At 40.9% G+C, this 25,476-nt stretch overlaps 1 protein-coding gene across 3 annotated transcripts in view; it reads right to left on the reverse strand.

Moving 5' to 3' along the window:
- KNDC1 (kinase non-catalytic C-lobe domain containing 1) overlaps positions 1-25,476 on the reverse strand; it is a 124,380-nt gene that overhangs the window by 76,058 nt on the left and 22,846 nt on the right. For all 3 annotated transcript variants that reach the window (XM_037905471.2, XM_043551630.1, XM_043551631.1), the window contains exons 4-6: positions 9,541-9,687; positions 6,860-6,977; positions 5,417-6,429 (exon numbers count right to left, since the gene is read on the reverse strand). In XM_037905471.2, coding sequence (XP_037761399.1) covers positions 5,417-6,429; positions 6,860-6,977; positions 9,541-9,687 — 1,278 coding nt within the window. The remainder of the gene's footprint in view (positions 1-5,416; positions 6,430-6,859; positions 6,978-9,540; positions 9,688-25,476) is intronic.

Raw genomic sequence — 25,476 nt, forward strand, 5'->3', positions numbered from 1 at the left:
ACAAGTGCAGAGTCCTGCACTTAGGACAGAAGAATCCAATGCACCGCTACAGACTAGGGACCGAATGGCTAGGCAGCAGTTCTGCAGAAAAGGACCTAGGGCTTACAGTGGACGAGAAGCTGGATATGAGTCAACAGTGTGCCCTTGTTGCCAAGAAGACCAGTGGCGTTTTTGGGATGTATAAGTAGGGGCATTGCCAGCAGATCGAGGGACGTGATCGTTCCCCTCTATTTGACATTGGTGAGGCCTCATCTGGAGTACTGTGTCCAGCTTTGGGCCCCACACTACAAGAAGGATGTGGAAAAATTGAAGAGAGTCCAGCAGAGGGCAACAAAAATGATTAGGGGACTGGAACACATGACTTATGAGGAGAGGCTGAGGGAACTGGGGATGTTTAGTCTACGGAAGAGAAGAATGAGGGGGGATTTGATAGCTGCTTTCAACCACCTGAAAGGGGGTTCCAAAGAGGATGGCTCTAGACTGTTCTCAGTGGTAGCAGATGACAGAACAAGGAGTAATGGTCGCAAGTTGCAGTGGGGGAGATTTAGGTTGGATATTAGGAAAAACTTTTTCACTAGGAGGGTGGTGAAACACTGGAATGCGTTACCTAGGGAGGTGGTGGAATCTCCTTCTTTAGAAGTTTTTAAGGTCAGGCTTGACAAAGCCCTGGCTGGGAAGATTTAATTGGGGATCGGTCCTGCTTTGAGCAGGGGGTTGGACTAGATGACCTCCTGAGGTCCCTTCCAACCCTGATATTCTATGATTCTATGAATCCTCTAGGCTGTTGATATCAACTTCATCCAACATCCCCACTTCTTTAGTACTACACCATTAGCAATATTCTTATATGCATAAGTCTGTGCAAAATCCTTATTTTCTCTACTTATTTCTGAAATTCTCAAATTGTATCAATTTTTTGGAAATGTATCCTTTTCATATTAGAAATGGTTTACAAGCCCAGTTTTTAAGAAAACATTTTCTTAATCAGAGTAGCTTTGATGAGAAATATGAAGGTACAGTAGAAGTTGTTTTATCTGGCATGTTGGGGGAAGGGAGGGTGCCACTAAGTAAAAAATGCCAGTTAACTAAGAGGTAGGGAGTTTGGGTGTAGGGGCAGAGGGGGGGCAGAGCTGGGGCTCAGGAGCAGGTGCAAAACATGGGTTCTGGGAGAGATTTTGGGTGTGAGAGGGGGCTCGGGGCAGCGGGCTGGGGTGTGAGATGGGGTATAGGGTGCCGGATCAAGGGGGCGCTTACTTCCGGTGGCTCCCTGCAAGTGGCGACCTGTCCCAGCTGCTCCCAGGCGGAGGCACAGCAGGCAGTTCTGTACACAGGCGCAGCCCTCACAACTCCCATTGGCCACAGCTCCCAGCCAATGGGACCTGCGCAGCCAGCACTCGGGGCAGGGGTGGGGAGGGAGAGCATGCCGAGCCGCCTGCCATGCCTCTGCCTAGGAGCAGCCGGGACAGGTCACCACTTGCGGTGAGCTGCCCAAGGTGAGTGGCCCCCAGATCCAGCATGCCCTCCTGCACCCCAAGCCCCTTTCTGCACACAAACTCCCTTCCAGAGCCCGCGGTCCACACTCACTTCCGCGCCCCAACTCCCTGCTGGACCTGTGCCAACCAGACTATAAATCAGCATTTCAATGAAGATCAGAAATGCCAGTTTATAGAGCTTTCCGGTTGGTGATGTGCCAGATAAAACATTTTATCTGTATATTACTGTATATTATAGATTAATATATATTGTAGGCATTAATGACTTTTCACTTTAACGTGAAAATTCGTTAATATGTATTGTATGCCCCGTCTGGCTACTAATGAGAATGATGTTGGTAAAGAACTAAAGTAAAATTGTTTAGTGATATTCTTATAATTCACTGTTGATACCAGTTTTACACACCCAAACATCTGGGAATAATACATATCTGAACTATGCTTGTCTTTTATGCCAAGAATAGTAGTATATTATGCAAACATATGCTGGCATCTTATAAACAGCCATAATGAGGCAATAAGTAACACATTAGCCCTCTCTTAGGGAGCACCATTCTGGGAATATACAATTTTCTTACCTTTAAATGATATTTCACCAATAGTCAATGTCATTCTCTACCTAGGTGGGTTTTCACTTCTGTCACACTTGACTAGATATGAATGACCAAGAAAACACAAATGTTTGAGCACCAAAATAATCTACCTCCAGGTTCCTGTTAGTGGCTTTCTGGTGTGAAAGCCATATTTATGCTTTTAAATATTTTTTTTTACAGATACGAGACACACCTGATTGGAATGAAATTGGTTAGAGAAATAAAGGATCCCCACTCAAGCTTGAAGTAATAAATGTTTATTTATGGAACGGCAAGCTATCACTAAGTGCCCTGACAAGATACATTGGAGAAACAGGACAATACCAAGTAAGCATTTTTAGTACTGCCAATTGGCCGTAAAGCACATAGGAAGCAGGGTTAGGATATTAGACAGACAGATGTTGTCCTCTGGAGAAATACTATTGACAGATAAGAAAAAAAAATCCTGTCTATTCTCCAGAGTGGACAAGGTTAATCACTAACTAGATGGGACTTATATAGCATTTTTTCTAATTAGAGAATACTTGAAGATGCTAGAACAGTTCTGTTGAAAATTGCACTTGAAGACATATGCATATCTATTATATAATGCCTGGTACACAGTAGCATTTCAGATCTGTTCACATAAGCATTACCCATTCAGGAGAAAAGGTGGCAAAGTACATTCTTATTGGAGTCATACCCTCTCTTTGTTCCCTTGCAGTAAATGAAAAAACTTTCAGACTCAAATTTTGTGTTCATTGCCAAGAAAAAAAAATGTTATATAAAAAATCTGGAAGTTTTTTTTGGCCCCACTGGAAAAAGGACATAAGAATTCTGACACTGGGGAAATTGGGTGTGGCACTTGTGCACAAAGGATGTCACAGAACTTCGGTCAACTCTGTAAGAATAGAGTTTTTTAAAAATGGGGAGGAGCGCCTGTAGGCAAAGACTACCATGTGCCAGAAACCAGAGGAGAAAAATCATTTGCTACTAAAAACAAAGAGACAGTTGCTAGAAGCTTCAAAATAACTTCCTTCAAAAGGAGGATTTACAAAGAGCCCTCAACTCGGTGTTTAGTCTGTAGGTGGGAAAACATCTGCTTAAGAAGACAGCTTAATTATAGAACTTTAAGGAACTGTTTGGACACAGGTTGTTCTCAATGATTCCCTTTAAGGGTCACCAGAGCAGTGCCACAGTGCCTTACAGAACAGATGGCAAGGTCTTTGTCAATATCTTGTTTGTAAAAAACTTGCAGAGAGATAATTTGGTAGGTTTAAATGGCCCTCTCCTTAAATAGTAGGATTTCTTCTAGACCCTATGTTAGGCAAAGACCTAGGAGAGCTTCTGGATTTTAACAGGGTCTCTTGAGCATTAAGTGTTTGTGTGTCAGAGCCTGAAGTTTTACGTAGAACTGTTCACTGAGACAGGAAGTTGAGAACCTGAATCAGTAAAACCCTTCCTTCTACTGACAGTACATGTCTATGATCTGTGGCCTTCTTTGTCACAAGCTTGATGTCTGTCATGTCTGATCAGATCATATTTACTATTCCTTTGAGAATTAGAATAACGGGAGTAACATCCAGGTGAAATCCTTACCCCATGAGAGTTAATGAGAGTTTTGTCACTGAATTCAAGGGGGGAAGGATTCTACTCATCACCCAGAAGAGAGGAGGTAAAAAGTAATGAACACTTATTAAATGTGTGTCCAGAATGAGCACGCTGTATATTCACACACACGACTATGAAATAAAGTAGGCACATGGGAACTCAGAGGAACTGATAATCACTTCATCATGGAAAAAAGATACAAGATTGATTTTCGATCCGACTTTCTCCATCCCCCAAAAAGTGTGTAGATTAAATGGGTGATAACAGAAAATCAGAAGAAACTGAAATAGTTACCTGCAACAAACAGATCTTATCCAAGAGTCCAAGAAAATGAAAATCCATTGGGGGAATAGAACACAGGGGACACCGTGTTTATAGTCAGAATTCCCTGCAAACTGAACCCTATGGAGCTTGCACTGTGATCCTGATAGGCAGTAACAATGTGGGGGTAGGGGTGGGAGTGAGGGTATAAAATCTCCAAGATGGAGTTCCTTTTTGATAATTCAGGAGCCTACCTGCATCACAAGCTCTTCAGTTAGATATCTGTTAGTTATTTGCTATTATTCAGGCTGAGGGGGTAGATACCTCAGAGTTGAGACCTGATTTGCGGCAGACACTCTGTTACGGAAGGCAGGTTGATCAATCTTTCCTTTAGAGAAGAATTTTATTTATTTATTTTTAAAATACACACACCCCCCCGAGCCTAGGCAAAATTATGCAAATCAAGCATGAGAACTGAACATTCATGATGCTCACTCTGTACAAGTCACAGCATAACTTGAGAAGCTTAAACAACCGGAGTAGGTATTCACAAATTCTCCTATTCCATTGATTGCTCATGACTGTTTAAGTGTGACACAAGAGAAAACCATCTAGTCAGAGACCAAACTTGTCCACCCTGAGAACTTTGAGGGGGAGGAGGCAATGTTGCCTCAACTGTCTAATAGAGTACATTGATGGAATCAACTCTTCCCCCCACACACCCCCTTTATTTGGCTGTTCATAGAAGCAAAACATTTTTGGTCAATGTATCAGAATGCAATTATGTACACATACAATACATGCATATTATGAAATGTAATGTAGCACATATAAAGAAGGGCCTTTTAGAATGGAAGATGAATATTTTTATACATTTCTGAAATAAACTTAAATATGTATGTGGCTTTAAAAGACAAAAAAAGAGTGAAATGTTGGCCTTACTGAAGACATTGGCATGTTTGTCAGAGATTTCAATAAAGCCAGGAGCTCACCCAAGTACTCTAATTCTCATTAATGCCTGGAAGGTCCACTACAACTTAGTGAATTTTGTGAGTCAGCAAAACATATGCACCCCCTAAAAAACAAAAAGACCCTCCCCTCCAAAACAAACACCCAAAGATAATTCTTCAAAATACACTTTGTGCTTTATCCCGACAAATGGAGTTTAATTTAAATTATATGCTGACACTTTGTAATGTACTAGTGAGCATACACAAGTACAGCCTGGAAACATGTTAAAATGAGGAAGGCTTAGCAATCAGGACACCTTACTTCAGGCCTTACTTAAAAATCTTTGGTGAGAAAAGGGGACAGACCAAATTCATGATGTGAATTGTAAAACATGCAGATTAGTGAGGTTCTACTCTATATAGCTATGTTAATTTGGGGAAAGACGTGGATAACACATGGTATTCAAGTCATTTCCTCTCCACATAAATGACTACAGCAACTATATAATGAAGATTTTGTTTTTACTACCTGCTCATTACTTTTGACTTCTGATTCTCTGCTTCCACAGTGATTTTCGTTATTGTTTGTACTCATCACACCAGTGAGTAATTCTGGAGAACTAATTAGGCTTGACCCATATCCATTCTTATTGTTTTTTGTTGATAACACTGAAGCCATCTTATTAAACTGTGATAAACAATTTTCATTTGATCCTTGAGAAGTTTCAATACAGTCCTCCAGTGCCATATAGTTGTTTACCACTTCTGCTCCAGCAGCTGACTGATCTTGGGTTTTTAATGTATTAGTGATATGTCGAGTTTTGGAGGTAGCATGGGAACATTCTTCTATATGATTACATGAAAGAGAAGCTTTCTTTTTACCATTAAAGGGTGGCATATATTCCTCTGGATACATGCCAGAGACCTGCGTACACATACAAGATGCATCTAAATGAAGATCAGAGACCTGGTAAATCTTTGGTTTTATTCTTGGTGGATTATTAACATTGAATGGACTAAGTTTTCCCTCTGAAGCAGCAACCTGATTATTGTCTAGAGGTACTGATTCATGTGTTAGTGATAGTTTTTTATGAGCCAGTAGTCCACTGTTTGTTAGAGATGTGAAAACATTATTTGTGTCTGTAACTTCAAGTGGTAGCTTTGGAAAAGTTTTCATTTTTCTCAAACTTTTCTTAAAAATATCTCTCTCTATGTCATTAGTAAATGACTTGGTCTCCAAAACAACGTTAGCACATTGTTCATTATATATTACATGCTTGTCCTCTTCTTTCCTCTTTCTAACTTCAGTTGCAAGTTGTGAATGTTGAGATCTTTCATTATCCAGATCAATTCGCATTTCCTTTAAACCACATTCTATTGCATTCAAGGCCACATTGGCTACAGAAGAGTCTCTGTGATAGCTTGCTGTCATGTCTTCCACTGTAGAGGAATCACCTTCTATGTTGTTTTTTTCATTTGTGTATAATTTAAATCCTGCACTTTTCTGACACACTTTTCCTTTCCATATGTTATCACAGCTGTCTAGATGCAAAAACAGATGTTCACATTAAAAACGTGTTTAAACCTTTCATCTAAGACTTTTCTTTTATGCTTTTCAGCTTTTTTGCCCCCATAGCACATTTTAAAATACATTATAAAAACAAAATTCTCTGAGCATGTCATTTTTATCAGAAAGGACAAAATTTTAGAGAGAGTCATCACAAGTCAGAATGGAAAGTTGTTCAGTGTAAGTTTATTATTGTCACTGAATGTTTGGCTTTTTCCTAATAAAAGAGAATCCACATATATTTTGATCCAAGTGTTATTAAATAGGTTATATTTTCTTTCTAAACAACAGAAAATGAGTACAGCGACAGAACATAACACTTCCAGATAACGTTCTTTGATTTCACTATTCACTTGTTGGACTTCCTGAAATATATTATTTTAATCTGAAATACATTAAGTTTACCTTGAAAAGTACCAAATGATTCTATTGAAAGCACCCTTCTTCCAACAGCAGATAGACTTCGACAAATATTACTTGAGGAAGCAAACTTCAGTTTTTCTTCACATAATGATATGATACTCTGTAGACAATTAAAGTTAAAACATTTACTGGTTATTTAAGGTAAATAAATTTTCGGCTTAATATGATCATGTTATCATACATAGCACATTGTAATTTTCTAACAAGATACTAGTATATAGGACCTACATTTTGCAATATATTGTATGTGCATTACATTATTAACTATACATTAATTTATTTCTAGCATGGGCTACTACAGCATTACTTAATGTCACATATCACAGTTTTAGATATAGGAAATATTAGAAATGACTGGTAAAGATAACTATTTTAAAATTTATTTTCTATAAATAATTTACTCTGCATGCTCAAAATGAAAATAAGTATAATGGCTCTAAACTGTGGCCTATGTTCATATGAAAGTTTTTTATTTAATTACAAATTGGCTGTCACTAAGGGGAGGAGGTGGGGAGCACTACCTTCCCAACTGCATCCCACTGCTCAGTCCCAGGAACAGTGATGATGTGTGCCAGGAGGGCTTTGAGCAGCTGCTTTGATGCGCCTTCTGATCACCTGCTGCGTTACGGAAAGTGGCTCTGGTTGACCCATTGTTTGCTTATATGCCAGACTGGACAGGACAAGTAGCTAAGGCTTCAACCGGATAGCCTGAACCTAGGGGAGTACCTGCAAAGGACTGGATTCCATACCCCACAGAGCCATTCAGAACAGCCCAGAAGAGAGGACAGAAAGAGGAGAAACTGAGAACAACCAATCAGTAACAGCTCTTTGATTCTCTGCACCAGTCCATCATTGAGCAGTATGGGGAATGGTCTATGTTATACCAGTTGACAACAGTCTCCTAGGGGCCATATGTCATCTGGGGATAGCTGTGAGCACAATATATGCTCCCATCACTTCCCTGCCTGCATTGGAGGTATGGGGAAAAAGATGTAGGAGCTGGCCATGCCAGTTTTTTGCCCATGGGGACTGTCCCATGACTGGATAATCCCCAGCAGGGGAATTGCAGGTGCTTTCCACTATCTTCATGGCAAGTGAACATAATAAAGGGAGCAGAATGAGAGAAAGAATCTGTCCAAAGGACTGATAGCAGTCTCTTGACCGCAGGTGGAAAAGGTAAAGCCTTTTCATACTGAACAAACTGAAACCCACTGACAAAGAAAAATCAAGTTAAAAACCTCCTAGTATTCTTGGACTATATAATGGAAAATTAATGTAAACACAAATTAAAGCAAAACTGACAGATTTCAGAGTAACAGCCGTGTTAGTCTGTATTCGCAAAAAGAAAAGGAGTACTTGTGGCACCTTAGAGACTAACCAATTTATTTGAGCATGAGCTTTTGTGAGCTACAGCTCACTTCATCGGATGCATACTGTGTGCATCCGATGAAGTGAGCTGTAGCTCACGAAAGCTCATGCTCAAATAAATTGGTTAGTCTCTAAGGTGCCACAAGTACTCCTTTTCTTAAAGCAAAACTATGCATGAAAGTCAAATAGTAAAGGGTAAGGGAACCAATACTTAATATACACATTCTTTGAATACATAACTTTGCAAAATCCTATACACCAGGGGTACATTTACCCCTAGAGGTAAACAGAGGTCTTCCAGGAGGTACATCTGCTCATCTAGATATTTCTGTAGTTTTACAACAGCATACATAAAAAGTGCTAGAAAAAAGTCAGTACAAACTAAAATTACAGACAGACAGTGACTTGTTTATACTGCTCTATAAACTATACACTGAAATGTAAGTACAATATTTATATTCCAAGTGATTTATTTTATAATTATATGGTATAAATGAGAAAGTAAGCAATTTTTCAATAATAGTGTGCTGTGACACTTTTGTATTTTTATGTCTGATTTTGTAAGCAAGTAGTTTTTAAGTGAGGTGAAACTTGGGGCTACACAAGACAAATCAGACTCCTGAAAGTACAGTTGTCTGGAAAGGTTGAGAGCCACATCTATGAATTGCTTTGGTAAACAATTAGAAACAGATAAAATAAGAATAAATATGGTAAAACAAACATTTAGAATGTTAAAAAGGCATCTAATCAGAGACAGTTTGCCAAAACAGCTGTACAATTACAGAAAAACTCATCAGTAATAAAACACAGGTATAGTACCTATCAGTAAAGAATGTTCCAGAAATGCCCAGAAGTAGAATGACCATAAGCCTGATTCTCTGATCCCTACTCTTGTTTTCACTCAAAGTAACATTTGAGAGCCACAACATGGCTTCCTTTGTAGTATAATATCCTCTTTTCTTACTTATTTCTAAAGTTTTCAGAAGTAGATCTCTCAAGAAACTAATCATAAGTCTCAAGCTATAGTGCATATGGGAGACTTTGGATCCACATCTTACACAACCTTCTGGGAACTACAATTACCATCAAGGAATTTCTCCTCTCTTCTCTACATTTATATCCAAGACTTTGGAGATGAAGGAAATGAAAGAATTCTTCTAACTCGGAAGATGCTTCAGGTCAATTATACAACCTGGATATATGAAATTTAAAAATATCTTCTATGTCTTATACACATGTAAGGAAAATGTTAGCTTACTAAAGTTTAAAAAAAAAATCATAGCTAGATACTTTACCTCAATATCTGGCCTATCTTCAGGATTCTCTTCTTGCATTTGTTCCAGCAGAGTCTGTAGATCCTGCCCAAACTCTGATTCCATCTCAGACTCTGTCACATATTCAATTGCTGCTTTCAGTGTCGCACCCAAAGAATAGATATGTGCCTGCATGAAGTTTAAAGTAAAAGTTATTTAATATCTTATCAATTCACCATAAAGAAAACAAGCCATATCCCTATTTATTTTACACGGATAACTTTTATCCTAGCAGAAGCTGAAAGTGAAAAACATACTTTAGTGTTATTTTTACAGTGTCCAAAAGTTGAACTATTTTTAACAATTTTATGGAAGAGCATGTTTATAACATAAATAAAAAGAAATACCAGGTTGCATGCTTATAAGCTTTTCTTTTATGACCTCTGATGGTTGATTCAAGTTTATATCAGATACATTTTGCATACAAAAGCTTTCTACCCTCCTAGGTGTATGAAACCTAGCAAGACAGAAGACTATGGGAAGATTTTATGGTGCCCAAGTCTGATTTCTGACACAGACCTTGGTAATGTGGTAAAAGGTGTAATTCACCTCAGATAAACGGACACAGGCCATACAACATCCATGTGATAGCCTCATTTTATGGTCTCATGAGAATTTTAGAGTAGAATTTTGAAACGTGCTCAGTGTTGGCCTAACTCTGCTCCTACTTCAGTCAATGGTAAAATCCCACTGATTTCAGTAACAGTAGAGTTAGGCCAATGCTGAGTACTTTTGAAAATCTGACTTGAAAGTATTAAATTTGTCATATAATCCAGATAAGAGAAACATTTTAATTTTTCTAGTTAAAATGGGGCAAAAAAAAAAAAAAAGAAAAAAATAAAAAGAACCAAAACAGTAAGCCAGCACTTTCAGATTTGGTTTAGACTGTATTTTCAAATTCTGTTTAGAGCACACTATTATCATATAGTAACATTTCTAACCAAGTATACAATTGAATGTGAGTGTAACTTTGGAGGAGGAAGTTATGTAGACAGGCATTTGCTGGTGCTGAATATGTGAATATGCCCTCATGGATTAAAAAGCATGACCAATTGTACACTACACAGTGAAGCTATAGATAGGAGCTTGTCAGTCTAACTGCCTTGTTTTGACTGAGTTCGCCATGTTTTATAATTCATCCAGTCCTCTAGGCCAAGCCATTTTTCTGCTCTTTCTAAATGGCAGAATTGCCTTGATTTTAGGCAAGGGAGGAAGGAGCTACTCTAACAGGAGGCTGAGTCAAACCTGAACCTCTAGTTCAGCTAGGAAAGGTTCCTCCAGCCACACTCATGGACGTACAAGCCAGAGGACTGCTTGCCTGACTTTGCATAAGGGCTGCAGACTTACATAGACAGGGCTTGACCTGTTTGCTTAACTGAGAGGTACCATCCCTTTTAGTAAGCAAACATCATAGTTGTGACAAAGTTAGGTCAGTGAATTGCATGTGATCTGATCTAAGAGAACTGAACATTCCTTAGAATTTACTCAACTGTTTTGCAGAAGATTGTCTCAATTAGCTATCTTTTCCATCACACCTAGAAACAGTACACTTTTTTTTCTGAATCCAGCACTGCACTATTAAGTGGATGAGAATGTCATCCTAAAACAACATGTTTTGAAAGTCTCAGACATAAGTCTAGATAAGAATATTCAAAAATATTTACAGTTTTGCATGGAGGGAGAAACTGCAGCTAAACACAAAGGACTGGCTCTATTCACTCTCCTTCAGACACTTAACTAAAGTTGGCACAGACTAAGGTTAGTGCTCGGTAACTAAGAAAATGCACAATGTATACTAAGGATCATTGATAGTCTGGTAGAATCCCTGTGACAAGATGAGAAACGCTGACATCACTGGTAAAAAGCTACACAAACAAGGAGTCTGGGTGCCTAAAACATGAATAGCAAGATGATGGAAGCAATCATTTCTGAACTCTCACTAGTCTCCTAGCCATACCACTACTACACTTCCAAACAGGGGGATGAAGCCCACACTAACACTGATTGGACTACCCCCGGTATAAGTGCTATGCCCTTTAGTAAATGTTTATAGGATCAGGCTGATAGTAGCATTCTTAGAAGGCAAAATAGCTGTAAAAGAAACAAGGAACAACAGTCTTCTGAAGCACAGTCTAGGTCACTAACTCTGCTGAACTTGTAGCCATGTACTTGTTGTTTGTGTACTAGAACTTTCAGCTGTAAAGCACATGTTTTTACACTGAAGAAAGTTTTTTTCCTACTAGCCTAGAATTTAGTTTTATAGCCAGTTTTGTAGACTGAATTACAAACCAGTGACCAGCATAAGTTATATCAAGCATAAGATTTATCAAAACTTATTCCTTTACTTTGAGGTTGGATACTTCATTTCTGAAAGTAAAAAAATGATTTTATGTTTCTCTTTGGAAAACAGAACACCTGAAACTGAACAACCACCACCAAAAAGGAACAAGAAAATACGGAGGCAAATCCTTCACCCTTTTTATATTGTTATGTTTGGAACATAGCAATAGACTGGGGTTTGGGGCTATGCTGAACATTCAATATAAAATGGCAGATTAATACCCAGTAAATAATCACAAGTATAAAAAAGTAATTCTATACATTTCTGTATGCACGAATACCAAATAATTGGTAACACACTGCACCATTATGTTCAATAAAGCATGTCTCAGTATGGCCCTCCTCAAAATTAGCATTTTTACAAGAACAGCTTAGTTATGCTCTAAAATTTGGAAAGTCTTTAACATAAGCGTATTTACATTCAATAGACTTTGACAATATATTTAATTGTAAAAAGAAAAGGAGTACTTGTGGCACCTTAGAGACTAACCAATTTATTTGAGCATAAGCTTTCGTGAGCTACAGCTCACTTCATCGGATGCATAAAGTGGAAAATACTGTATTTTCCACTTTATGCATCCGATGAAGTGAGCTGTAGCTCACGAAAGCTTATGCTCAAATAAATTGGTTTTCCACTTTATGCATCCGATGAAGTGAGCTCACGAAAGCTTATGCTCAAATAAATTGGTTAGTCTCTAAGGTGCCACAAGTACTCCTTTTCTTTTTGCGAATACAGACTAACACGGCTGCTACTCTGAAACCATATTTAATTGTGTAATTACTGAATCTCAATAAAAGCAAGTTACACTCACTTTAGAGTGACAGTGTCAGAATATTAGAGAAACTTTATACCAGTGTGTGCGGGGCAGGAAGCCCTATCATTCAGGAAGCAATGAAAAAATTCTATGAAGCAAGATTTAAAACAAAAACCCCAAATGGCATTTTTACTTCCTCTACCTGGTGTACATCAATTTTAACAAGACAACATATTTTGCTCAACACATTTCAAGAGATTCTGGAATGGAATTAATTTAGTACGGTTCTAACAATTTATATAATAAAGTTTTAAGGCTCAGTAATACAGCAGTGGTTAGGGAAAAGCTTGATATGGAGAGCACTTGTGGGAATAACTTGGGCACCTACTTACTCATCCTGTAAATAATGAATAAGATACAAGAATAACAATATTCTGAAAGTTACCTGAATCTGTAGCACTTAGTATGTTCTTTAAAAAAAGCTTATTTCAGAGCTACAACTATGGAAGGACAAATTATTTACTACAAGTCCTCAACCCACACTGCCCGAAAGGTTTGCTTCTTTGGATTAGCTGTTCAGCACAATAAACACATAAGCAAAGCCGTCTCGGAAAGCTCCGAGAACCCGCTCCCCCAACATTTAAACTACAGTGACTTTCAGCACAGCAACCAAGTTACTTGGCCATGGAGAGGAGCCTAGATCATTCCCTATTAATGAAATTTAAATGCACAATGCACTAGATTGTCTGTCTAATTTAGAACATAAAGTCCTTGGGGGAGTGATCAAGCATGTCTTTTGTAGAGAAATGAATGCACACGTTACATTCAAGTAAAAAAAAAACAAAAAAACCACAAGTGTTATACCATAACAGTGTCCATAGAAGCAGACTGACATATTCACAAGATTCCATTTTAGGATCAAGAATGAGGAAGAGATTGACTGTGTAAAAGATCTGCCCTTAATAAAGCAAATATTTTCAGTAGTAAACTGAACACTAAAAAAAACTGGTCAAGGACATTACTTTTCAATTACAGTGTTTCCTTTCAAGTATGCTGTAGTAGGTACAAAGAGAAGATATTCTTATGGCTTTTTTTCCCCACCTGAACCTCCCCTGTTTCTGGTGGGGTTGTGGTGGGAATGGGAAAGATGGGGAAGCATAAGGTGTGTGTAGGGGTAGGCCATCAGCCTCACCTCCACCAACTCATCATTGCTGGGTTCACAGAGGAGATCCATTGGCTTCCCCTGTCCGCTTTAAAGGGCAGATAGGGCACCTTCTGGATGTGGATGGCCAGTGTTTGGCACCCTTTTGGCTCCATCCCTTTATACGGTTTTCCCTCTTCCTCCCTTTAGATAGGTGTCCTCTAGTGGCAGGGCTGGGCCAATCACCCTTTCAGGGGGTCAGAAAGGGATTCCACCCCCCCATATTACAATTGGCACAGCTGTGCTGCTCCCCTCGCACCCCCAGGAGTCTGGTTTTCAAAACATCCGTTTTAATTGTTGCAAATTGTGGTGAGTTTCCTGCGCCAATTGTAAGTTAACATGAGTCAATCTGGGGCATTTAACTCCAGGTAGGGATTTTTCAAAAACATTTGTTTGGGCATTAATTTAGAACTGTGTGGGTGCCACTCTCTCTCTTGTGCAGTTTGAGGCTCTTCTCATCTTAAAATTCCTATCTCACACAGAGCAGACACTTTAGCTATACAGAGGTAAAGATGATAAGGAGGGAATAAGACCTTTCTCCAAATTTGGGTTTCTTGATACCTCTGTTTGAAATTTATACTGGAAGCGTCCAGCTAGGCGGTTATGCACTGGAGTGCTGACACTGTAAATTAAGTTACTAGTTAGTTAAATGAAGTTGCAGACACTACATTTAACCCATCCTGCTGTGTCTATGTGTCTGCATTCATAGAATTCGAACACCGAACAAGGAATAGGCAGTTATATCTGACGAATACTTAATATACAGTCTATAAAAATGACCTTCATAAGAAAATTGCAGCAGAAGTAAACACATGTATTGTACCACACCTGTAGAAGTGATATCATCCAGGAATTAAGTGCAACTTACCTTGCATCTTCAGCCATATCACCTGTACTCTGCCCATACTCCAGGACTGAGATTGGTTTAAGAACAACCATCCACAAAAGTATCAGAGGGGTAGCCGTGTTAGTCTGTATCCACAAAAACAATGAGGAGTCCGGTGGCACCTTAAAGACTAACAGATTTATTTGGGCATAAGCTTTTATGGGTAAAAAAGCCCCCTGCTTCCATGCATCTGAAGAAGTGGGTTTTTTACCCACAAAAGCTTATGCCCAAATAAATCTGTTAGTCTTTAAGGTGCCACCGGACTCCTCATTGTTTTTATCCACAAAAGTGTTGACCCACAAGTGCGAGACCACCCTTTCCCCTCTGCCCCCAGAAATAAGTTACCCTGGGCCACAGGTTGGAGTAAGCAATCATCACTCAAGCACTAAGCTGCAGGTTTAAGAGGTGATCTGCATAGGATTTAAAAATCCACCAATTAGAACTGTCCTCCTACCCTCCTTAATTCTTTATAAACAATCTCATGTTTCACCTTAGAAGCATCAAGTTTGGTTTTCCCTGATTTTGGTGAAGGCATTACTGGGGACTTCAAATGTTTATTGTGAACTTTAATTGAAGAGTAGGGGGTTGCTGGATCCTTAACAAGGCATCCATTGTTCCAGATACAGAGTAGTGTAGTATTACGGTTTTACTGACATTTGGTATTTAGTTTAAATGAATTATATGTATTGTGCATCACACCCCCTTTCACAGAACACCATTGTAAAGTTTTTTTCATAAGTCTGAGATATTAGTAGCTCTCTGAAATTTTGGTATGTTCCATTTGTATTTATAAAATATCTTTAAAGATCCTACTTGGTTTGCAAAGGAAGGATCTAAAACCTAGTGTCTACTTTGTTAGACTACATATGGCAGTCTGCCACTTACACATATTAAGTGTACCACTTCTTTCTGGAAATAGATCTGGGGTAAAATGGTAATAGAATGCATTTTTGCAACCATCCACTTGATGGCGTTTTCTCCAAGTTTATAAGAACCACTCTTATAAAGGATATGGACAGCAGATTTGGTGCTTTTTGGGCAAATTTAGGCCCCTAGTTTATACTTCGGGAGTTTACTGGCTTTAAGAACTTTCACTGAAGATTTTTCTTAACAAAAATTGTATAGGTAAATGCAGAGACCGATTTATGAACACTGAAACAATTATTATAGGATATGAATACGGTACATTTCTTACTCTTTCCTGAAGACTAGCTATTTGGTTCAGAGATTAAAATACATACAAAAGGGTATGTCAGTAACTTCTACCCAGAATAAGTATGGACATTAGCATTTAGTAAACTCACTACCTGCTTAAGATGACATGAAATGAGGAGTACCATAACAGCATTGTCATGATAACCAAAAATCTGTGCACTGTTTCCTTTTCGGGACATAACGTAATCCTGTTCAGTTACACATGGTGAAAGACAGCCTGTTGTCTTAGGGAGAGATTACATTTGAGGTTGAATTAACAAACAAAAACAAAGTAGGTGTGCAACATGTCATTTGGAAATATAGACTTATATGGACTACGCACGCTACATATTATCCAATGGCATAGTTCTAGAAGATTAAAATAGTCAGGATGTGGACTTTGAGTTTAATGAGATGTCCAGCAAACTTTTAATCAAATTAAATCAAATTCCAGTTGATCCATGGAGTTTCAGCTCTTCTGTGACACATTTCTTGAAAAATTACCATTCAACAGCTTTTTGAAGCTGTTCATGAAAAAATATTTGTGAATGCAAGTAAGCGAAGTGACATCAGATTCACATCACCATAGGTATGTGAAACATTGATCACATATCCTTCATCATAGGACACTGAGAAATCTTAATCTACTAGTCATCATGCATTCATTATTTTAACAAAAACCTCAATATAGACTGCCTGCAATAGGAATTGCTTTGCAAGTTTCATTGCAAGTCTCAAAACCCTGTATTAAATTGTGCTCAGCCAGCGGTGGCAACATGGTACAGTATAATCACTAAGGAATGGCAATTAGGCATACCACACTTCGGTCACTGCTTCAGCTTTGAACAATGACTCTTGGTACCGAAAACAGATTAGAAGCCACTCACTCAGACACTTCAGCTCTTCTAGGAAGGTGAGAAAAAAAATCCCAGTCTCAAAAAGAAAATTTCTGTAATAGGATTCATGAAACCTAGAGTTGGAAGAGACCTATTAGATCCTTTTGCATGTTGTTGCAGCTTGTCTGAAGTTTGTGTGTAAGCTCTTTAAGACAGGGACCATCTTTTACTATGTGTTTGTGTGGCATCTAATACAATAGGGCCCCAAATCACTATTGGGGCTTTATGCACTATTGAAATACAAATAAATAAATAGGGTGGGAATAAGGGAAAAGGAAGGATATGAGACAGCATTAAAAATGCCCAATATATGAACACTGTTTCCACACCAGCTGTGAACAACAACAAAAGTCTACCTTGCCCCTCCTCGCATACATACTTTCCTTAGAACCGCAACAAATTCTACAAGAAAGGGAGCTTAGAAACATGGCCACCCACAACAAATTTAGAAGAGAAGAAATGCAAACTGCATGGTGATATTTAGGGAGCTAAAGCCTATGGGGCACCATCTTATGTATCGCCTCCAACCATGAGTACCATCTAATCAGACTCAATGGAATAGCTGTATATTAATGCATGTCATGGGGTAGGTACACTATCACAGGTTATCGGACTGTGGGGGTTATCAAAATGATTATTTGGTGGCCCAGGTGGCCTGGATTTAGGTGGCTGCTTGCAGCTCAGGGCACTGGCCAGAGTCAGTAAGGCTATTCTTCTGCTCAGGGATGCACGGCTTGCATCCATTCTTTTCCCACACCAGGTAGGATCTGGGTAGACTGCTCCTATGCCACCATCTCCACCACTTGGATCCTGGACAGCTTTTTAGGTTCCAGCCATCGCCAGCAGTAGTCCCAGAGACGCTGGCCTAGCCCAGGGCAGGTACTGTTCACAGCAGATGACTGATGCCAGCCTGGTCCAGAATGCTAGCCTTCACATTGCTGTATTCCAATTCCTCATGATTCCGGTAGATGGTCTGGACCAAGCAGTTAAATATGGTGCCAAGAGGGTAGCCCAGTGTCTGGCAGCCACTGGGCAGCCATGGCAACCCATTCGAATGTCATAAGGAACTCTTCAGGATTGTCACTGGGTCTCATCTTAGTGAGACACATGAGGAGCCCTGCCAAAATGTTCCCCACCTCTGGCCCCGTCAGGGTGAGGAAAGGCAATGGAGTTGGCCGCAGCAGTGCCGCCATCTACTGGACCAACTGCTTTTGCTGCGCATCAGTTTAGGTGGCCAGTTCCCATACCATTTGCTGCGGCTGCTCCTGCTGTTACGCCATCTGGAGCTGAAACTGTGAGACGACCTGTTATAGCAGCTGGGTCTAGTGTTGCTGGCTCTCCAACAGCCATTTCAAAATCATCTACATCTCCACATCTATCGGGCAGGGGGTCTGTTTTGCCAGTTAGCCTGCCTTATTGGGTCACTTTTAGGAGGTCCTGCTCGTTGCTCCATCAGTTGTCTCCACCACCCTGCTCCTTCCCGCATACATACTTTCCTTAGAACTGCAACAAATTCTACAAGAAAAGGAACTTAGAAATATGGTCACCCACAACAAATTTAGAAGAGAAGAAATGCAAACTGCACAGATATTTAGGGAGCTAAAGCCTACAGTGCACCATCTTACCAATGGCCTCCAACCTTGAGTACAATCTAATCAGACTCAATGGAATCTCCATACACTAGTGGATGTCACAGGGTAGGTACAACCCGATACAGGGTGTTGGATTGTGGAGGTTATCAAAATGGCTATTTGGTGGCCCAAGTGACTGGATCTAGGTGGTAGCCCTGCAGCTCAGGGCAGTATGGTCCAACGGCCAGCATCAGTGGGGCTGTCCTGTGGTTCCGGGCAGCACAGCATTGCCCAAGTCCACGTAACTGCTAACTTCTCCCCTCCAGGCATCAGCTGTCCCAGTGGTGGGGCAGCCAGGGTAGGGGGAACCAGGTCCACCCTTCTCCACTAGGTCCCAGTCCAGGGCCCTAGGGTCCTGATGTGACACCGTATTCCATATGTTTTATGGAAATATGCTAATATGAGTGTGAATATAATGTAACTGGAATAGGTTTTACACTAAAGGGCTCTTGTAAGGTATCAGTACAAAGGTTAAACTTGGATTATTGCTGTGCACATTGTAAGATGAGCTGTTGCCAGCAGGAGAATGAGTTTGTGTGTGTGGTTTTTGGAGGGGGGTGTGTGGGGGGGGTGAGAAAACCTGGATTACTGCTGGAGGTGACCCACCTTGATTATCATGCGCATTATAAAGAGGGGTTTCAAAGGGGGATGGGCTGTTGCCAGCAGGAGAGTGAGTTTGTATGTGTGTGGGGGGGGGGGGGGGAAGGGTGAGAAAACCTGGATTTGTGCTGGAAATGGCTCTACTTGATGATCACTTTAGATAAGCTGTTGCCAGCGGGGGAGTGGGGTGGGAGGAAGTTTTGTTTCATGGTCTCTGTGCGTATATAATGTCTTCTGCAGTTTCCACGATATGCTATGCATCCGATGAAGTGAGCTGTAGCTCACGAAAGCTCATGCTCAAATAAACTGGTTAGTCTCTAAGGTGCCACAAGTACTCCTTTTCTTTTTACGAATACAGACTAACACGGCTGTTACTCTGAAACCAGTACAAAGGTTATAATCTACTGAGTGTATTCATCCTATTTGTTTGCATGTATCATTTCTTTGTCTGGAGTTAGGAGAATAAGACAAACTTGTATTACTGATGTAAACACATTAAGTGGAAGCCATTGAGGGTGTTTCAGAATCAACGAACTGTGAATGGGTTTGTTTACCTGCAAGCCTTCCTGTGTAGGTGTTGGCCAGCTCCTAGGTAATGAAGGAGGTCTTACAGTGACATGTGATCATGTCACCTGAACTGGAATCATCTTAAACCTGGTGCTTTTCCATTTAGGAGAAGGAGTGGGGACCCAGAGAAACAAAAGATTCCCGCCTTGTGCCAAAGCTATAAAAGGGAGTGAAACAGAACAAAGTGGGGTCCCAGTCATGAGAAAGCCCCTGCTTTTCACCTGATATGCCTGCTGGAACTAACAAGGACTGTACCAGGGGAAAGGATTGGGCCCAGACTAGGAAGGAGTCTAGTCTGTGAAAGAAGTTTATTGGAACATCTGAGAGTGAGATTTTACCAGTAATCAGTTTCTTAATGTATTAGGCTTAGACTTGCGTGTTTTCGCTTTATTTTGCTTGGTGACTTACTTTGTTCTGTCTGTTATTACTTAAAACCACTTAAATCCTACTTTTTATACTTAATAAAATCACTTTTATTAGTAAACCCAGAATAAGTGATTAATACCTGGTGGAGCAAACAGCTGTGCATCTCTCTCGATCAGTGTTATAGAGGGCAGACAATTTATGAGAGTTTACCCTGTACAAGCTTTATACAGAGGAAAACTGATTTATTTGGGGTTTGGATCCCATTGGGAACTGGGTGTCTGGGCATAGGAGACAGGTGACCTGCTGAGCAGTTTTTGGTTAAAGGCTGCAGCTTTAGGGGCGTGGACTAGACCTGGGTCTTTGTTGCAGCAGACTAACATGTGTGGCTCAACAAAGCAAGGTTCTGGAGGCCCAAGCGGCAGGGAAAACGGGCTCAGAGGTAACTTCAGCACATCAGGGGACAGTCCCAAGGGGGTCTCTTGGGCTGAACCCATCACTTCTGGTGCTTCTATAATCAGTCTTGGTCACCCTGGTGGTCACTGCTTCCTACTCTTCCTTCCAGCGATGGTGGTCTTGTGGCCTCCACTGTCTTTCCTCTGTCAGCGGGCTGCTGGAGTCTCAACTCAGCTGGCTGCTGTGTCCTGGAGCTCTGGCATTCTCCTGATGGAAGCCTGCAACACATGTCTGCTCTTGTGCTGAGTTACTCCCTTTTATATTCTGGTCCCAGTTGGAGCACGCCCAGCAGAGGAGTTGGGGGCTGGCTTCCTCAGCCCACAGATTTTGGTTAACCCCCTCCTCAACTGGTGTGGGGTAGGTATTCACAGTGCCGTAAAAAGAAACATTCTAAGTGCACTGTCAAAAAAAAACAAGCCCTCCCTTCTCTAAATGAAGACATCTCTCTCCCCAACCCCACTCTGAATCGTCAGTGCCACGCTTAGGTTTTTCCTCTTCAAGACTTCACAGTGTCCAACATCTGTGAAATACTGGTAGTTCCATTTTAAAGTGATTGAGATAAAAGCCTGGCCAAATGCAAGCCTCGTCACAGTTTGAGAAAATACAGGGAGTTCGAACAGCATGTAAACCTAGAAGCAAGTTTTCACCCTTTAAAGTTTTTCCTCTAGGGAATGAGGTGTACTCAAGACTGAAAATATACTTGCTGGAAAAGTATCACACCGTATTTATGTCAACAGAAGCTGCCTTGAAGCTGGTGTCCCTATAGCTACCCTACCTTAGATATACAGAGAAGTACTGATGGACTCTTTAAAGAAGCTGTGACAAGCTCTCCTCCATGGGATATAAGGCTTTCGATGGTGGGAAATTTGGTCCAACACTAGACAATCACTGTCAAGTAATCAGTTAGGTAAAACACAGCAAATTATTTCCACCCCCAGGCAACCACACGAGGGAAGTTAGATGGCTCATTTATCTCCATGTCGTCTCTCTCCACTCTTCATTCTCAGCTCTGTGTCACATTGATATATGGAAATAAACCTACACAGAATATTAAAGGATATTTATGCCTTCAATATGGTGTACAATGGGCTGTACAGACAAAAAAAAAGACAGCCTCTGACCCAGACAATTTTATTCTTAAAAGGCAAATAAGATACACAGAAGATGGGACTAACTAGGAAATCCCGAGGTGGGGACAGTTTCAGGTTTAACCTTAGCTTAGAAAAAAATATTTCGATCATCATAATGAAAGACAAAATGGCTTATAGTACCATGCCACTGACCATGTGTGTGGAAGGGAAGATGCAGAGGAGAGAGGGGAAGGTTTGTGGAGGGATTCTAGTGAGAATCTATTCTCAGCCCAATATTTTATCAGTGATCTGCAAGAAATTTAAATTATTTCTGATAAATTTTGTGTGACAAAGTTCCTCCTCTGCCTTGGTGGGTCCTGCACTTATTGGTGGATTTGCTCACCTCAGAGGTTCACGGCAGCCCACAGTTTGGCCACTTTCATGGCTCAAATCTGCCATTCACCCAGTTAGCCTCATCACTGGCCATCATGTGGAAAAGGAGGAAGAACAATTCCCCGCAGTCTCTGCTGATCCACCTAGTGGATCGGGGTTACAGGCCAGAGACCTTCCCCTCTGGTGGAATCCACAGTCCAGTTCAACTCCTCCAGTATCAAGTGAGGAGTTGGGGGGGCGGGCGGGGGATGAAGGGATGGGCGGAACCCAGGCGCACCCTCAACTCCGGGTTCCAGCCCAGGGCCCTGTGGATTGCAGCTGTCTACAGTGGCTCCTGTAACAGCTGCGGGACAGCTACAACTCCGTGGGCTACTTCCCCATGGCCTCCTCCCAACACCTTCTTTATTCTCACCACAGGACCTTCCTCCTGATGTCTGATAATGCTTGTACTTCTCAGTCTTCCAAAAGTATGCCTTCTCACTCTCAGCTTCTTGCGCCTCTTGCTCCCAGCTCCTTGCATGCACACCACAAACTGAAGTGAGCTCCTTTTTAAAACCCAGGTGCCCTGATTAGCCTGCCTGTGTTATTGATTCTAGCAGCTTCCTGATTGCCTGCAGCCATTCTAATCAGCCCGTCTGCCTTAATTGTTTCCAGAAAGTTCCTGATTGTTCTGGAACCTTCCCTGTTACCTTACCCAGGGAAAAGGGACCTACTTAACCTGGAGCTAATATATCTGCCATCTATCACTCTCCTGTAGCCATCTGGCCTGACCCTGTCACATTTGCAAGTGATAAAAGGAGGAGTACAGTGTTATCAGTATGCTAATGACACTCATCTGTAGGTCTCTGACTTGGACAATACAGTTGAGAGCCTCAACTAGTTGAGACTGAGGGATGGATGAGAGAGCTAGCTGAAGGTCAACTGAGTCGAGACTGAGGTGACAATGGTGGCTTGAGGGAAGCTGCCCGAGGAGAGGATGGAGGTAGTATCAGTCCCTTCAACTGTGGAAGTACATCTGCCATTAGTTACTATGGTTTACAATTTAGGGGTTATTTTAGATCTGCAGCTGCAGTCTGACAGGTATTTATCACTACTAATATTTGACTACTGCAATTCACTCTCCATGGGGCTGTACTTTAAAAATCAGACACTGAGCCTGGGGCAGAAAGTAGCAGCTTGATTATTGAGGGGGGCATGTGACACCAGTGCTCTGGGATCTGCATTGGCTGCCTGTTGGTCTCCAGCTGGAGTTTAAGATGTTGGTCATGACCTATAAAGCTCTACGTGGCCTTCAACCAGCCTTCCTAAAGGACCATGTTTTTTCCCTGCCACAGCTGCACCCAGAAGGGGTGCCCGATATGCATCCCCCTCACTGTAAAAGGAAGGGGCAGCTGATAGGAAGTTCTCTGCAGGGCCTCTGAGACCTTGAGTCCCAATAGCCTGGTGATTTTCTGGGCACACAAAAAAGATCCATTCAACAGGGTTTTTGGAGAGAGCTGAAAGTCCCATAACAGCGAAGGCATGGAATGAAGTATCTGTAGGTGCGTATCTGTCTGAATTCATGGTGGAACGATTTTAATTCTTCTGAAACTTCATTATGTTGTATCAATTAATTGTGTTATGGTACCCAGAGCTTGGGGCAGACATCTTATTTTAAAAATAAAACAGCCTGGAGGAGGAGAAAAATGAAGAGGGCAATTCACATATATTGAGTGATCTGGATCCTTTAGCAAGCTAGGCACAAATCAAATGTGGTATAATACAGCCAAAGACAAGTTTGCACACCTAGGAACAAAGAGCACAGGCCATACCTACACGATGGTAGACTGTATTCTGGAAACAAGCAAACTTGAGAAGAACTTAGGGCCACAGTAGATAACTAAATGAACATCAGCTCCCAATGCAATGCTCTGACTAGAAGGGCTAACATGAGCCTCAGGCAGATGTATAAACAAGGGAAATTCGAAAACGGAGGTGATATTACTTCTGAGCACAACACTGTTAAGACCATTATCGAAATACTGTACCGCATCCTGTTCTGGTATCCCCTTTTTATTAAAAAAATAAATAAATAAATAAATAAGAAGAAATTGGAGCATGTTCAGAGGAGAGGACATAAAATGATTTGGGTCTGGAAAACATGCCTTATAGTGAGAGACTTAATGGGTTCAATCTACTTAGCTTATCAGCAAAAAGTTTATGAGGTGACAATCATAATCTAAGTAGCCACCTAACGAGAAGATTTTGGATACTAGAAGACAAATAGAAAAACAGCATGACAAGATCCAAAGGCTGGAAATTGAATTTAGAAAAATTCAAATGTCAAATAAGGTGCAATTTTTTTTAACTGTTAGGGTAATTAACTATTGGAACAACTCACCAAAAGACCTGGTTGATTCGCCATCATTTCAAGTCTTCATATCAAGATTTAGAAATACACCCAAAGATATGCCCCTGTTCAACCACAAGTTACTGCCTTTGATTCAGGAATTAGTGGCTGAAATTCTATGGCCTGTGTTATGTAGGGAGTTAGACCAGAGGATCATAATAGTCCCTTCTGGGCTTAGAACGTATGAATTGAAGAGCAAGAGAGGAAGCAATCCTTGGAGTTACTATGTGTAAATACAGAGCATGACAAAGAATCTGTTGTGTTACTCCTTTACAGAGATAAATAAATAGGCTTCTGTAGACACTCTTATTTGCAGATTTAAGAGACAATATGGGAAAAGCCAACAAGGAAGCTCTGGATGGTGACGGCAGAAGCATTCAGTATCTTTATTCAAGTATTCCAATTATGAATTAGCTATTTACAATGAAATCTCAGTACAGAATGAAGTTCAACTGTGTTTCAGACACCAAATTTAAAGAATGGGCCATATAGAAATTAACAGTGCATAAGCAAAGGTTTTCGGCTAGCCATGAATAATAAGATACAGGAAGTGGATCAGAAGTTGTTTTGTTTTGGAACTTGCATCCAACCTTATTTTGGCTCTCTCTGGTTCCCTTACATTATTGAAGTAGCTTGGTGTTTCATAGAGATTTCCGTACTTTCATGGTGCAAAGCATTTAAATTCTGTGAACGAGGGCCTGAACATGGTTATTATCCTTCTAAATAAATCCAGCAAACTAATGCTTGAAATGAAAGGATTAGGAGAGATGTTCAATATATATATATATACACACCCACACACCAGTCCAACAAATTGAAAAAACAGGTTATAAAGAAGGCTGCGAGTTTGTCACAGAATCCGTTACCTCCTTGACTTCTGCAGAGGACGAAGCACCTGGCCCGAGGGCAGTTCAGACAGCCGCTGTGCCAGTAGCACTGGCCGCTGGTGGGGCAGTCTTGCCCTCCCCTCCCCACACAGTAGCGGAATTTGGGTATGACAGGGGTTTGGGGCACATGACGGGGTGAGGCGGGCTCTGGGCGGCGCTTACCTGAGGGGCTCCCCAGAAGTGTCAACATCCCCCTGACTCAGCTGCTAGGTGGAGGCGTAGCCAGGAAGCTCCATGCGCTGCCTCCGCCCAGAGCACTGGCTTCACAGATCCTGTTGGCCGGCAACTGC

This window comes from Chelonia mydas, chromosome 7 (genome assembly GCF_015237465.2).
Source record: "Chelonia mydas isolate rCheMyd1 chromosome 7, rCheMyd1.pri.v2, whole genome shotgun sequence".
NCBI classification, from domain to species: domain Eukaryota; kingdom Metazoa; phylum Chordata; order Testudines; family Cheloniidae; genus Chelonia; species Chelonia mydas.